Genomic DNA, 17,242 nt, shown 5'->3' on the forward strand with positions numbered 1-17,242 from the left:
TCGAGCCCCACATCAGGCTCCCTGCTCAGCGGGAAGCATGCTTCTCCCTCTCCCACTCCCTCTGCTTGTGTTTCCTCTCTTGCTGTGTCTCTCTGTTAAATAAATAATAAATAAAATCTTTAAAAAAAGATTTTTATAAGAGAAAAAAATTTAATTTTTTGTGATCAAATCTGAGTTTTCCCTACAGAGAACAAACTGATGGTTACCAGAGGTGAGATAGGTGGGGATATGGGGGAAATAGGTGATGGGGCCTGAGGAGTGCACTTATCATGATGAAAAAAAAAAAAATCTGAGTTTTCCCTTTGTGGTTTCTTCTGTTACTTTTATACTCATCTATTTCTTTTTTTTAAATTTTTTATTGTTATGTTAATCACCATACATTACATCATTAGTTCTTGATGTAGTGTTCCATGATTCATTGTTTGTGCAGCACACCCAGTGCTCCACGCAGAATGTGCCCTCTTTAATACCCATCACCAGGCTAACCCATCCCCCCACCCCCCTCCCCTCTAGAACCCTCAGTTTGTTTTTCAGAGTCCATCATCTCTCATGGTTCGTCTCCCCCTCCGACTTACTCCCCTTCATTCTTCCCCTCCTGCTATCTTCTTCTTTTTCTTTTTTCTTAACAAATGTTGCATTGTTTCAGAAGTACAGATCTGTGATTCAACAGTCTTGCACAATTCACAGCGCTCACCATAGCACATACACTACACAATGTCTATCACCCAGCCACCCCATCCCTCGCATCCCAGCCCCACTCCAGCAACCCTCAGTTTGTTTCCTGAGATTAAGAATTCCTCATATCAGTGAGGTCACATGGTACATGTCTTTCTCTGATTGACTTATTTCACTCAGCAGAACACCCTTATACTCATCTATTTCTTAGCTTGAGATTACTCACCTGTACTTTTCTTTAGTTCTCAATAGTTTAGTTCATCCTTCTTATTTTTTAAACCTTCTGTGATTTACTTGAAAAGTATGGTAAGAAATAACCTAAATTTACTTTTTTCCTGAGAATTAACTAATTGTGCCAGTGACAGTCCCCTCCCCCCAATTTGTGATCCCATGTTTACCTGCGGCTAACTTACAGCTCCTGCAAGTTGGGTTCTCTGTTGACTCTTATTTTTTTAAACATTTTATTTATTTATTTATTTATTTATTTATTTATTATTTATTTATTATTTATTATTTATTTATTTATTTATTTATTATTTATTTGACAGAGAGAGAGAGACACAGCGAGAGAGGGAACACAAGGGAGAAGCAGGCTTCCCGCCAAGTAGGAAGCCCGATGCGGGGCTCAATCCCAGGACCCTGGGATCATGACCTGAGTCTCTGCAGATGTCTAAGGGCTGGTCACAAAGCAGCTGAGCGAGGGTGCCACCTGCTGGATTCTTGTGGGAGCTGGAGAGTGAACAATACTCCAGTTCTGTGGAGGCGTGATGCCATTGCGTAGAGTGAACAAGAACCCACCTCTAAACCATAGGAAGGCATAGAAAGTCTCCTATGTTGCACAACTGAAGAGATGCCCTTTTACTACAAGTGACAAGTTTCGTCCTAATTAGCTGTCACATGCCTGAATTTTTATCATTAAAGAAATTAATTCCTTGCAGCCTCAACCTCATTTGAACCACGAGACACAGAAAATCATTGGAGTGGCGGTTTTCTCAATCCTCCCAGGGATGTTATAGACCTAGAAATGAATTCATTACATATTTTTTTTTAAAGATTTTATTTATTTATTTGACAGAGAGAGTGAGAGAGTACAAGCAGGGAGGAGTAGTAGAGGGAGAGAGAGAAGCAGGCTTCCCGCTGAGTAGGGAGCCTGACGCGGGGCTCGATCCCAAGACCCTGACATCATGACCTGAGCCGAAGGCAGACGCTTAACCATCTGAGCCACCCAGGGGCCCCGAATTCATTACATATTGGATGACTCACGCTTTGAGGCTTACTTACAGGTTGGTAAAACCCTGGTTGAGAACAGACTTGCTTTGTAAACGAAAATATTCCTAGAGTATTGTAAAATCTCAAAAGAAAAAAAAAAAGAAAGAAAAAGAAAAAAGAGAAAACCACTCTACCAGGGGGATTCATCTTACCTGACTTGCTGTTGGTCGCTTCTTTGGATCCCAATTCAACATTTCAGTCATAAGCTGAATAGCTTCATTACTGGCATTGGGAATAAGGGTTTTTAAGTTTATAGGAACACACTGGGGAAAACGGAAGTTCATAGAGGATGCAAGCTGGTACCCTTCTGGCCAGTCACTCTGTTTAAGGAATATATAAGTGGGTGGGACGGGAGAGCAAGAAGAAAATGTAATCAATTTAGTAATCAATTTTAAAACATGGGTATAATATAAAAGTCACTGATGGTGAAAATTTTAGTGTTGATTCATATAAGCAGAATGAAATACCAGACCACATATTACAACTCAGTGCTATAAATAGCATAGAAAGAATATTAAACTCTTGTCCGTTTTTTGGATCTTGATGATGATACCCAGCTGACTTTGAATAAATAAGCACAAATGGTGTATACAAAGCAGCTGATCATTACAAAGACCCTCATTGTGTTAGACATTGCATCCACTGTTAAAAACTGCACATAGCTAGGAAATAACAAATTACATGAAGCTTTAATAACTATGCTTACTTGTCTAATTTTAACTACAAGGCACATACTAACATAATTAGGATGTAATTATACGTACTTATTAAGTACATATCAGAAAGTAAGATCTGGCTGGTAGTTAATTGAGAAGTACTCAGTTCAAGGAATCAAATATCCATGGCAGAGGTATGTAAAAGGAAACAGGAAAGGTTAAGAGGAAATGGCCCAGGACACATAGGATTCAAGAGTTGATGCCAATGAACATTCCCAGAGCAAGTGGGAAAGAGTCTAAGCAAGGATTGCTATGAGGTCATCAGCCAGTCATCAACCCAAAGTTAAATATACACAATTCTAAATATAGAGAATGTTCCCTTAAGTTCTTAAAGGCAAGAACCCTTTTTTCTTCAGTCTTGCGGGGATTCTGGCTTCTCATCCCACCCAATTAAAAAAAAAAAGGATAAGAAAAATAACCATTAAAGCGTAAGCCTATTTGAAAACAAAAATATCGGATAGATAGGTAAAAGTTATAAATAATCAAAACTTATAACAACTTAAGGACAAGAATACTCACTTTTTTGGGAGTCCCTAAAACTTGGCAAATCTTAAAGATTTCATCAACCTCACTTGTCCCTGGGAAAAGTGGTCTTAATGTATATAGTTCAGCCATTATGCTCCCAACAGCCCACACATCAATGGGAGAGCTATAAACTGAAGATCTTAATAAAACTTCAGGGGCACGATACCTATGAAAATAGAAACAAAACAAAACAAAACAGGCCATTTTGGTTGGAGTTGGAAAGATGGAGAGGCAGTGGGGTTTGGTCATACATTTCAATCAAGGAACCAGTATTAAGTGCCTTCTGTGTGTCCCACATTTGCACAGCGTGCTGGGGGCTCAATCGGATGTAACACATTTTCCCTGACCACAAGTGGTTGGTGGAGTTGGAGACAAATATAAATGAAATGTCCAAGTGGCCTAAGTAAGGAACTCAAATGAATAAATATGGAAATAAGTACTATAAGACAGGGTTGGGGGGGGTTCTGAACAGAAGCAGAGAGATTCTGAATGAGAACAGTTGTAAAATTTTACAAAGCATTATATCCATGATATATTTATATGAAGGATAGAAAACAAAAGATTAACAAACTATCCCTAAGTAGTGGGGTTTTCTTCTTTTTATTTATCAGACTGAAAGTGCTGATTCCTTCAGTGGACTCAGTTCCCCCAACTGACAATATCTTTAATGGAGAAAAATACCCTATTTATTTATTTTAAAGATTTTATTTATTTGACAGAGAGAGTGAGAGGGAACACAAGCAGGGGGAGTGGGAGAGGGAGAAGCAGGCTTCCCGCGGAGCAGGGAGCCCGATGCGGGGCTCGATCCCAGGACCCTGGGATCATGACCTGAGCCAAAGGCAGCCGCTTAACGACTGAGCCACCCAGGCGCCCCCAAAATACCCTATTTATGAGAGCAAAGGTACCTGGTGGAAAATATTCTCAATTCTAACTTTTTTTTTCACATTGAAATGTGTAGATTTATCAGCCCAAATATTTCACAGTATTGTCTTTTTGCTTCTGAGTACCTTTCTTTGACAAGTTTATTGAGATATAATTCAAATAACATACAACTCATCCATTTAAAAGTGTATGACTCAGGGGCTTTAAATATATTCGTGGAGTGTGTAATCCATTATCACAATCAATTTTGAACATTTTCATTGCCCCCAAAAGACACCTCACACCTCTCCAATATCCCTGTATCCCCAGTGCTAGTCTACTTTCTGTCCCTAGAGATTTGCCTATTGTGTGTACTTCATACCAGTGGAACCATATTCTGTCCAGTCCTTGTGGACTGGCTTCTTTCACTTAACATGTTTTCTAGGTTCATCCAAGTTGTAGCACCTATCAGTACTTCATTCTTTTTACTGCGAAATAATATTCCATTTTATGGCTATAGCACACTTTAGTTATCCATTCATCAGTGGATGGGCATTTGGCTTGTTTCCAATTTTTGGCTATTGTAAGTAATGCTGTTCTGAACATTCATGTATAAGTTTTTGTGTGGATGTGTGCTTTCCTTTCTCTGGGGCGCATATACCAAGGTATGGAATTCCAGATCCCATGGTAACTATATGTTTAACCAGAGGAACTGTTGACTCTTTTGTGCCATTTTACATTCACCCCAGAGATGTATGATGGATCCAGTTTCTCTGCGTCCTTGCCAATACTTGTTACTATGTTTTGATATTTTTATGAGATAAAATTAATAGTTTCGAATGTCTTGCCAAGTTTAGATGTTGAAAACAAGTCTTCTTAATTGCATTCCATTTCAGTATAGCATCTAAATTTACCCAGTTGAAAATAGATACTCAACCAAAAACAGAACTGTGCTTCTTCCCCCCAAAAGCTCCCCAGTATTCCCCATCTCAGTGCTGACACCATCCTTCCAGTTCCTCAAGAAACAAAACAAAACAAAAAACAAAACCCCCCTTAGAATCTTTGACTCCTTTATCTTATACCCCACATCTGATTCATCAGGAAATCATGGTTGCTCTACTTTAAAAATACCACCTCCACGGCCGCCAGATCCAAGTCACTGTCATTTCCTGCCAGAATTATTGTGTAACAGTCTCCTACCTGGTCTCCCTGCTTCTTCCCTTGCTTTTCTAAAACCTATTTTTAACATAGCAGTGAGAGTGATACTTTTAAGATCTGGCAGATCACATTGCACCTCTAATCAACATCCTCTAGGGGCTCCCCAGTTCACACTCAGTCCTTACAAGTACCTATAAGGGGCTCCCCAGTTCACACTCAGTCCTTACAAGTACCTATAAGGGGCTCCCCAGTTCACCACAGTCCTTATGATGACCTGTAAGGACCTGAGATCTTGCCCTCCATTAACTCTCCAGCCCCATATCCTACTACAGCCCTCCTGATTCATTCTGCTCTCTGCAGAATTCACACATGGCTTTCCTGTCTCAAGGCCTCTACACTCAGCATTTTCTCTGCCTGAAAGCTCCTTCTTGCCTTGGCATCTCCTTCTCAGCGAGACTTCTCAGCTATTTAAAATAGCAGCATGCCCTTTCCCTCCCCCAGCACCCCCCACTCCCTGTCCCTTTCCATATTTTATTCTTCTCCATAATGATGTATCATCACCTGATATACAAATATTCTTGTTTTTATGGGAATGTAATACACATGCAGAAAAATGCACATATTGTAAGAGGACAGCTTGATGAATTGTCACAAATAGAATACACCCATTGACCCAGTGCCAAGATCAAGAAACTGGGTGTTATCAGCATCCCAGGAGGCCCTTCTCCTGCACTCTTGCAGTCACTACTCAAGTAACGGCTACCCTGACTTCTAACAGCAGAGATTAGTTTTCTCTGTCTTTGCACTTTGTAGAAATGGAATCATACCATATGTACTTTTTTTCTGTTTGGCCTTTTGCTCTCATCATTGTGTCTGTGAGACTCAATCATACTGTTGCGTGTAGTTGTAGACTTTTGTTCTCATTGCTGTAAAGCATCCCACTGGGTGACTATATTATGCTGCATGTGATGGACATTTGGGTAGTTTGCAGTTTGGGACTATTACATGACTTTTGATGAACACATGTATGTCTTTCTGTTAGTAAAAACAGTTAAAAACATCTTGCTCATTTGTATTTTGGATGTCATGTAAGTGGCAGGAGACAGATTGTTTTTCTGTTTCGTTCACTTCTGTGTTCCCCATGCCTGAAATAGTATCTGGCACATGGTAGGTTTCCACAAATGCTTGTTTAATGAGTGAATGAATGAATGAATGAAATCACCTTTCCTTCAGAATAGTCATGACCCAATCCTTCTCTCTCCACAGAATGCAAAATTCAGTTCTATATTTTGTTTTAAATACTCAAAATGGAACCTCCAGAAAGCTATGTAACGACCCACTGTAGTAAAACTTCAACACAGACCTACTTGTGCCTCTACAGAGTTGCATAAAACTACTCACCATCTGGTAGATACATAATCAGTATATGGTGGCTGTGATCTTAATTCTCTGGCAAGTCCAAAATCAGCGATTTTTATAAGTTCTGGACCCATACAAAGCAAGTTTTCTGGTTTCATATCCCTATGAAAAAAACCTTGGTAACATAGAGAGGAAAAACAGTAATTGAGCGTTATGTTTAAACACATTTGACTTCTCAACAAAATATAACCAATCCTCTCTGTTGTAATTAGGGATGTGAACTTAGGGGGAAAAAATCTGTATTTCTTGTCTAAAAAGTGATGCAGGTAGGGACCCTGCTTTCAAAATAATTGGTAAGAAAGTTCACCCAGTATATGAGGTCATTAAAAATACCTACTTAACACATTTCTATTTGTGAATCCAGGAAGTTCAAGCACTTGGGCTAGATACTGCTGCATTAGGATTATCTCCAGGAATTTGCACAACTTTAAGGCGATATTATGGTCACTATTGTGTAGTAAATGAGGAGGTAGAGGGCCAAAGAGAAGGAGCCTAATGAAAGCTTGAGGAAAGCTGCATAATCAGGCTTTTGTCACTTATTTGAAAAGTCCATTAAACAAAAATGGAACTCCACACATTTTAGCCAATTCTTTCATTTACAGTTATTTTATTTAACAGCTCAGTTCTCCCCTGGTGGCTGCTTTATTGAAAAACCCAATAATTATCATGGTTACTTACCAATTCAGTATGTAAAATAAGTGTTTACTGAAGCTGAAAGGCAGGTCAATGAAAATGAGGCAGAAAACCCAGCAAGAAGAAGAACATGAAAGCCCTCTTCGTACATTTCCAAGGGGGATCTAAAGCTCACTGGCTGGTAGACAGATGGCCTGTTTTCTAATGACCTTGCAAGGTGGGAGAATCCAGAAGGGGCCTGGTCATCGTTGTAGGTGATCATTGTGAGGGGATTTTCATGTAGCTGTAGCCTAAACTTTTAAAGCCAAATTTTAAGCCTGAGCTTTTTGATTCCTTCTAACCAGCGTGGGTTCTACGTTTGCGACATCTACAACAGTTTTGTACTCAGTTTATCTGCCACTTCTTTTGATTTTTTTTTAAGATTTTATTTATTTATTCGAGAGAGAGAGATCGAGAATGAGAGACAGCATGAGAGGGAGGAGGGTCAGAGGGAGAAGCAGACTCCCCGCTGAGCCGGACCCCGATGCGGGACTTGATCCAGGGACTTGATCCCGGGACTCCAGGATCATGACCTGAGTGGAAGGCAGTTGCTTAACCACCTGAGCCACCCAGGCGCCCTTTCTCTGGCACTTCTTACTCAGACTAGTTGTTGAGATCCATTTCATGAACTTTCAAGGGAAATACACTGCACTTCCGTAACATGAAGACAGGAACAGGAGCACATGTGGTGGTGAGTAAAGCAACATAATCCATAAAATCGTACAGAATGAAACCAATTGCATATTTGTACAGTTGAGATTTTCCCCATTCTCACTAATATAAATATATCGGTAACTTGGTCCTATCTTAACTAAAATATTAGTCTTGTTTTTTTGACAGCTACTATTTTAAAAATATTTACGTAAAGTATTCCATCTGAGATCTTATCCACTATAGCAAGAATAGTGTAGCCTTTGTAAAAATGTCTCTTGTTTTTGGAGTCTGGTGTCCCAAATCACTGTCATCAGTTGTATAACCAACTGTACATTATTCGTATTATTTACTTTTAACAGCAATTTTTAACTAACTTCTTCCTTCAACCACTTATGCTCTGAAGTTGCTGGTAGTTCATCTATATCCAAGGAATCGAAACTAGTTTTATTACTAGCCTAAAAAATATCAATAAATCACAAAGCTGTTTCCAAAAGTCAAATAATTCATAATGCTTTTGATTTTTCCACACCACACTTGTTTCTGCTGGCATAAATTAACTCAGGCAAATATCATGAGTTACCATGATGGCCAGTGTTTAAAAACAGGTTGAAGATCAGAAATCCATTATGAGCAATTAAAATAGCATATATCCTTTGTTTCCATGTAATTAATAAATGACTGACTTTCATCAATGCATTGTACTATATTATCATAGGCTTTAGACTTTTTATTTTTAACATCTTTCTTTTTCTTTTTTGTTTAATTTAAATTCAGTTAGCCAACATCTAGTACATCATTAGTTTCAGATGTAGAGTTCAGTAATTCATCAGTTGCATATAACACCCAGTGCTCATCACATCTCGTGCCCTCCTTAATTAGCCTTTAGACTTTTAAAGGACAAAAAAAGTGGGACTCAGGAATGTTCTGACAATGCTTATATGGAATAAACGATAAATAGCATTTTTAGAAAATAAATGATTTCCCATGATAGTTAAAGGGAAAAGGAGAAAATATAAAATATGGGATGAAACATGAAGGGACTCTAGTGATGGTGATTTCCAACTGCCTCTGTTCATAATGCAGCAGTGGTCTGGCACAAACTCTTCCAATTTAGTATCTAAACATCTGGGGATTCTAGACAAATGTTTGCCAAAAATTTTCATAATAATCACGTTAACTTTTTGGACAAGTTATTTTGGATAGATACATAAAAAACTATAAGTGTAGATCACATAAATAAGAAATTCATAAAAATAGGAATAAGCACTTTATTTAATTTCACTCAAAGAATAGAAAAACTAAATGTAAATACTAAGAAAACTATAAAATACCATAGCAGTGGTGCTTTAAACTATTTAAATGTTAATAAATGGTCATGTGATCAAAGCATTCTGATCTTTTCCAAAAGAAGGGCATTTTGTTTGTTTTGTTTTCATTTCCATGGTAAAATCGGGGAATGAGGTTGTAGGATGGGTTTATGATAACTGAGAGTAAAGGCTGATGGTCAATTCTGCTATAGAGGAAGACAGTTATAGATTACAGAAATTGCATTATAGAGAATTATAGAAATTCTAAGTTTCTTAAAATGAAAATGTCAGGGTATGTAGCCCCATACTCCAAATTTGTAGTTATTCAATATAACATTATCTAACTGCTTATATATAATTCCTGTCCATGACCTTGACAGTAACCTAAAGAGGCAGGGAAAGGAAATTTAAACCTACCATGTTTATGGATAAATGCCAGCCCCTGCAATATTTGATACATAATATTTCTGATGACTGACTCAGGGAACAGCTTGTTTCTGTGAAGACAGGAACAAATAAACAGTCATGTAATTCTGTTAACCAACCAATCAAAACAAGACAGCAGATATTCCTCCTCCCTTGGAGCCCCTGTTGGCTTCATGATAATGGTTGAAGTTGTGATTTATAGCTTTATAGTTGTCAAAGGTTATAAATTGAAAACGTGACAATTAGAATTTTTGTCTGTTTTGATATTTGGTAAAAACTCAAATCCAATAATGAACATATTGCACAAATATTCAAACAGCTAAATTTTAAGCTGTCCCGAGAGGAGCAAAGTAAATTGGAAAACTGATAACCATCAGATAAGCCAAGTGCGCAAATCTGTATCATGTAGGCTTTAAGAGTTTCAGGGGCATAACTGCTTCAGTTCTATATTGTCTGCTGGTATTGTCCAATGGAAATATGGGAAGAGCCACAAATGAGTACCACTTATGTATTTAAATTTTTTCTAGTAGCCACATTAAAGAAGCAAATGAAACACATGAAGTTAATTTTTAACAATATATTTTATTTAATATATACCAGATATTATTTCAACACGTGATCAATATAAAAATTATTAATGAATTTCCTTTTTTGCACCAAGTTTTCAAAGTCTGGTATGTATTTTTATTTTACATTTAAAGCACATCTCAATCCAGACTAACCACATTTTTAAGACTTCAAGAGTCACATGTGACTAGTAGCTACTCTACTAGACAGAGCGGCTTTATGTGGAATTTATGTAAAGTCTAAAGTAAGATCCTAGTAAGGACTAAATTAAGACAAACATTAATTGCTAACATGCCACAAATTAATGTGACCAGCACATTAATTTTTTGATTCTGAATTAATTCTTTGACCCTGAAACCATGCTGTTTTATAAGTAATCATTTTAAACTTTGAAAGCTCATCATAATTTCAACATTTTCTAACATCTTTATTACAGCATGATTGATTAGGTTATGGTGTTTATTCAAAATGTTCTCAACATGTAGAAAATGGCTTATTTTTGAATATTGTTAACTATATCATATGCTTATGTAATGTTTTAAAATATCCCACCAAATGGGCTAAGAACACACAACAGACGAAGAAAGATAAACACTAGTCTTATAGCAAATTTGAAAATAGTACTGATTACATATTATTGAAATATTTTTATAACTCATTTTCATAAACTATAAAATAAATTTTAAAAGAAACAAAATATTTTTATCCAAAATGTTTTATCCAAAACAATTTAACTTTATAAACAGAATGCTATAAATTAAAGGTCCAGGTATAGCTTTGTAGCAAAGGTTTATGTATATTGGCCTTCAGTTAAAATAGAAAAAAAGTTTTGAATAAAAGAGACTTTTAAATTAATCTTCATCCTCAAAACAATGTTCAGGAAGTTAAGCTACCAAAAACAAAGTGTAAAAATACCACTTAACCTCAGATAGCTCTTTACCATGTATAATTGTTAATTGTTAAATTTAAACCTTTGACATTGAATAATATTCAAGCAATATCATTTTTATTTCCACTTAATTTAGAAGTCCGGAATTGAATCATGAAATTCCAAAGTCGGTTCTTTTTAGTGTTCATTTGCTATTGCATTAACCACCTCCAATAACAGATTTATATATATGTATATATTTTTTTCTTAAGATTTTATTTTTAAGTAATCTCTACATCCAATGTAGGGCTCCAACTCACAGCCCTGAGATCAAGAGTCACACACTCTACTGACTGAGCCAGCCAGGTGCCCCATATATATATTCTTAAATCAGATAAAAATATAACATTTCAAATATTTATATTTACTTAATTTTTCTTCAACACCTGTATCTTAATACATCATGCATAGGTTTATCCCGTCATACATTTTAAAGAGCACAATTATTAGAAGCCAAAAATTTAAGATTGCCCATCACCTGAATAAGAAGCTATTCAGATTTTTCAGTATTCTAACCCAGTCCTAATCCATTTACATGTATACCTTTTATATTAGGTATCAATGTCACATAATTACAATTTTGATTTCTGTTTTTTATCCACTCATAGGCATTTTCATAATCTTCATAATTATCACTTTTAATGGCTACAAAATAATCCCATCAATATTATAAACTATCATTACCCAAAATTGTCTTGATAGTTATTTCTTTTAAGTAGTTTAAAGAGATAAGTGAAGCATGCTGTAGTCACTTAACAGAACATACTAACTATAGTAACTGTGAAGATTATATATCAGCATGACAAAATGCTTGTAAGTGAATCAATAAAAAAAATGATCGCCATTAAAATTGCAACTATATAAAAACAGGCAGGGCTGGATCCAAGGGCTAGAAAGAACTCTAGAAAAATAAACACTGATTTGAGGGGCAGAAATTTTCTTTACTTTTATTTTAACTGCTATTAATGTTATAATGATATCAGCCTGTGGAACCTAACAGGCATTCAATAAGTACTTTTTGAAAGAAGGAAAAATACGATTAAAGAAAAATTCACTCACCATCCCTAAGGATTACCTTGAGTGTGTACATGGACGTGTATGAAAGAAATACAGAGAGAGCAGTCATCATTCCACTGGGAAATCTATTTCTAAAGTACTTTAGAATCTTTTGTTGAACGGCTCTGGCTTTAAAAACAGGTAAAATGGACATTAATCTCCCACGTGTGACTGACAGCTACCACCAAAATATTAACCTCCCCAAGCTCAAGGCAGATGACTGAAGCTCTCCCTTTTTAGAGATTCTGTTCATGGGTTTAAAAATGAAAATGAGAATTTCTTTGGGTTTGGCAACACATTATGTTTTATCATTCACTTAAACATTCTAATGAATAAATTTATTAGATTCTTTCATGAAAACTGCTCCAGTCCCTCCTCCCTTTTTCCATTAGCCTTTCACAAAATGCTTGCGAGAGCAATGAAGGTAATCTCAAATTTGTTCAAGGCCAGCTTTATTAGTATTAAAACTCTAGAAAGATTTTGGGGGCACCTGGGTAACCCAGTCGGTTAAGGGTCCGACTCTTGATCTCAGCTCAGGTCTTGGTCTCAGGGTCGTGATTTCAAGCCCCATGTTGGGCTCCATGCTGGGCGTGGAGCCTACTTAAAAAACAAATGAATAAGCCAAACTATAGACAGATTTTGTTTCAAAAAGTATAGATAGATAGTGTGTGTGTTTACATCATAAAAATAGTGACTATGTCATAGCTGGCTCTTCTTCAAGGTTATAAAGGTAACAGCTAATTAATTTAGATCCACCTCTTGGAGTGAAAAATCTGTTCACCAAAAAGTGTGACATATTAAAGGGATCCAAAGAACTCATAGAGGAGATAACAGGGAAAACATTATAGTTTTTATAAAATAAAGACATACCTGTCTTTCATTAATTGATAGAGGTTTTCTTTCATATATTCAAATATAAAATAGAGATGGTCATTTTCTCTGATAACTTCTTTTAGTTTAATCACATTGGCATGATTAAGTTTCTTCAGAGACTGTAACAACAAATAAGCATTAAAATTCTTAAGGCAAAGTTATAGAAGTTGGCAAAATCTCATCAATCTCTATGATAATTACCTTAAATAATCTTATATTTCTTCTGAATTCATGGATGAATTAAGTCTTAATGTCTATAATATTTTACATGACTAAGAACATCTTAGAACACAATTTAAAATAAGCGGTAATTGTTTTAAGTAATGAATGTGAGTACAAAAATAAACCAAGTCAATAATACCTACCAAACATTTCAATCTGTTACTTTTTTTCCTCATTCTATTCAGAAGGCCTAGGTTTTTTCTGACTTAACTATGTGAAATTCCATACAAAGGTATGCAAAAATTTACACAAGTCATATAGCATAAAATGGAAAGAAATAGTACATAGTAATTAAAAGTTGCCTTTCCTTTGATAACATGAATTAAAATGTTCTTTTAAAAGTGAGAGTATACATTCACATATGAGGGTATTGTTTTTTTTTCTGTTCTCCACTGACATTCAGATGAGAAATGAGAAATTACTTAGGAAGATAAAGAAAAAAAAGAAATATAATTATCTTTGGAATGCTTCCCACAAAGAAAGAACAATCCTTTAGCTACTGTCCTCAGGAATGAGAGAGGGTGAGGCAGAGTGAAAGCCTCCTTGAGTTTTCATATGTAGGATTTTACCTTAACTTCTCTCAAGTTCATACATTCATCCCAGGAATAGAACTTTCTCTTCATTCTGAAATCAAACAAGAAAAGTTTAGTGTACAGGGACAGAGGATTTGAAACACAAATTAAGCTGTTGGCTTTCTTACTCTAGTATTCCCTTTGGGTAAGCTGTGATCTCTCCTTCCTCCTTAAAAGGAAGTCACCTCCCTTCTGTATATCTCAAGGCTGTTTGGTACAGGTTCACGATTATGTTATATCTGAAATTCTGCTTTAAACGCAATGGTGAAAGGGTTATCATTAATCTTCCTTTCTGAGTGTCTTCTCTTATTTCCCTGATCAGTTTAATTGTGCTTTTCTAAAAGGGTGCCCTTCCAAATTTCCTCTTTCTAGAACTAAACAGATAAATATGAAACACTAAGGTGGAGAGGAGAAGAAAATCACAAATTTTGTAGCAACTGTAGTGATATAATTCGATCTGACAACTTCTATATCATTACCTCTGCTTTAAACAAGAAGCACATAAAGTTAAATGATTCAGGTTAACAAAAATTCAGAAGCAACCAAACTTTAGAAATAGCTTTCTTTTAAAAAATTTTTTCTTAATTTTTATTTTTGAAGTTTGTTGTCATACAATGTTACATTAGTTTTAGGTATATAAGATAGTGATTCAACAATTGTGTACACTGTGAAATGCTCACCATGATAATTGTAGTCACCATCTGACATTATTACAGTATTGTTAACTATATTCCCTTTGCTCTACTTTTCATCTCTGTAACTTATTTATTTTATAACTGGAAGTTTGTACCTCTTAATCCCCTTCACCTATTTCTCTCATTCCCACCCCACAACCACTAGTTTGTTCCCTATATTTGTGAGTCTGTTTTTTTGTTCATTTGTTTCATTTTCTTTTAGATTCCACATATACATGAAAGCATATGGTATTTGTTCTTCTCTGACTTGTTTCACTTAACATAGTACTCTCTGGGCCCATGCATGTTATCATAAATAGCAAGATTTCATTCTTTTTTTATAGCTGAGTAATATTCCATTATGTATATATACCAAATCTTCTTTATTTTATTTTTTTTTAGTTTTTATTTAAACTACAGTTAGTTAACATGGAGTGTAATATTAGTTTCAGGTGTACAATACGGTGGCTCGATACTTCCATACATTACCCGGTGCTCATCACAACAAGTGCGCTCCTTAATCCCCCGTCACCTGTTTCACCCATCCCCCCGCCCACCTCCCCTCTGGTGACCATTAGTTTGCTCTCTATAGTTAAGTCTGTTTCTTGGTTTGCCTCTCTCTCCTTTTCCTGTTGCTGTTTGTTCTGTTTCTTAAATTCCACACATGAGTGAAATCATATGGTATTTCTCTTTCTCTGACTTACTTCACTTAGCATAATACTCTCTAGCTCCACACATGTCATTGCAAATGGCATGATTTCATTTTTCTTATAGCTGAGTAATATTCCTTTATATATGTACACACACCATATCTTCTTCATCTATTCATCTATCAGTGGATACTTAGGTTACTTTCATATCTTGGTTATTGTAAATAATGCTGCAGTAAACATGGGGTGTATATATCTTGTTGAATTAGTCAAATTAGTGCTTTTTTGTTTTTGGGGGGTAGATACCCAGTAATGGAATTCCTAGATTATATGGCAGTTCTGTTTTTATTTTTTGAGGAACCTCCATACTGTCTTCCATAATGGTTGTACCAGTTTACATCCCCACCAACAGTACACAAGGGTTTCCTTTTCTCCACATCCTCACCAACACGTTATTTCTTGTGCTTTTGATTTTAGTCATTCTGACAAATGTGAGGTGGTATCTCATTGTGTATTTGATTTGCATTTCCCTGATGATTAGTGACTCTGAACATCTTTTCATGTGTCTGTTGGCCATCTGTATTTCTTCTTTGGAAAAATGTCTATTCAGGTCCTCATCCATTTTTTATTTGGGTTATTTTGGGGGGTTTTTTGGTGTTGAGTTGTGTAAGTTCTTTATATATTTTGGATATTAATCCCTCATCAGATATATTATTTGCAAACATCTTCTCCCATTTAGAAGGTTGCTTTCTTGCATTTTGTTCTCTATTTTCCTTTTCCATCCCAATGTTACCATTAGAGATAAATATGCCAAAAGTAACAAAGGTAACAAAATAATTCCACCATAAACACCACAGATACAGGTTGTATTTTTTTATGAACAGATTTTTAGTCACCATGCAAAATGAGAGTCAAGAAAAAAGAGGATTTATGTTCTAAAAAATACTTCTTCAAGTATAGAAATTACAAAGCTGAATTATGAAAATAAGGGCCCTTTGAGCACCTGGGTGGCTCAGTCAGTAAAGCGTCTGACTCGTGATTTCTGCTCAGGTCATGATCTCAGGATGGTGGGATCTAGCCCCGCCTCAGGCTGCATGCTCAGCGGGAGTCTGCTCGAAATTCTCTCCCTGTCCTTCTTCCCCTTTCCCCCACTCATGTACACACACTCTCTCTCTCTCTCAAATGAGTAAATCAATCTTTTTTTTTTAAATGAAGACCGTATATGCCCTCCTGTTTTCATTTAGTAGTATAATCTATTGAGATGTTTTAGAAGATTCTCAGGAAGCTTAAAGTTATCTTTATTGATTAAACTAATTCCTAGAGGAATTATTCAGAGTCCCTACAAGAGTGTAATACACAAGGGTAAGGAAATGAGTAAAGGAATGGCAGCGCAAAGAACTGGCAGCATGCCATGGTAGTTAAGAATATGGGCTGTGGAACTGCCCTTCTGGATTCAAATCCTTACTCAGTGACTCACTGATGTGTGACCTTGCACAGGTTCCCCATTGACCATTCTGTGCCTCAAATTCCGTAGTTACAAAGTAGAAATTACTGCATATGAAAACCCTATTGCAAACTGCTTAGTTCAGTGCTCAGTAAATACTGGATGTTCTTGTTTTCTTCAACCAATGTGAAGAACTTAATTTAATTTTAAGAAATTAAGCCAATTTGTTGGAATGATAAGAAAAGTCACCTCCTTTTAGATTCCCTGCCTTTTTCTCTTTCATTTATTTATTTATTCAACACCTACTATGTGCCAGGGCAATGCACGAATGAGAAGCAGCGACGGTTACCACGGTGCCTCCCATCTAACATGAAATAGGTTTTAGACTAGTGAACACGGAACAGAAAAATTAGTTACAAGGACCATGAGATAAGGGACTCTTAAAAAATTTAATGGCCCGGCCTTTTTGATAAGGCCGTATGTCAGCTGAGACCTGAAAGACAGAAGGTACCAGCAGGTGAAAAACCGCAAGACGGAAAAAACAGAAGTTCCAACCAGCCAGACAGAGCTAGAA

General features: G+C 36.2%; 1 protein-coding gene across 5 annotated transcripts in view; it reads right to left on the minus strand.

The window, feature by feature from the left end:
• Positions 1-17,242, minus strand: part of MAK (male germ cell associated kinase) — a 57,646-nt gene that overhangs the window by 26,324 nt on the left and 14,080 nt on the right. For all 5 annotated transcript variants that reach the window (XM_073877569.1, XM_073877570.1, XM_025891019.2 and 2 more), the window contains exons 3-8: positions 13,898-13,952; positions 13,104-13,225; positions 9,674-9,753; positions 6,606-6,738; positions 3,180-3,351; positions 2,097-2,264 (exon numbers count right to left, since the gene is read on the minus strand). In XM_073877569.1, coding sequence (XP_073733670.1) covers positions 2,097-2,264; positions 3,180-3,351; positions 6,606-6,738; positions 9,674-9,753; positions 13,104-13,225; positions 13,898-13,952 — 730 coding nt within the window. The remainder of the gene's footprint in view (positions 1-2,096; positions 2,265-3,179; positions 3,352-6,605; positions 6,739-9,673; positions 9,754-13,103; positions 13,226-13,897; positions 13,953-17,242) is intronic.

The sequence above is a fragment of the Callorhinus ursinus genome, unplaced genomic scaffold (genome assembly GCF_003265705.2).
Source record: "Callorhinus ursinus isolate GAN/ISIS: 27379988/994484 unplaced genomic scaffold, GSC_fseal_2.0 scaffold26, whole genome shotgun sequence".
NCBI lineage: Eukaryota > Metazoa > Chordata > Mammalia > Carnivora > Otariidae > Callorhinus > Callorhinus ursinus.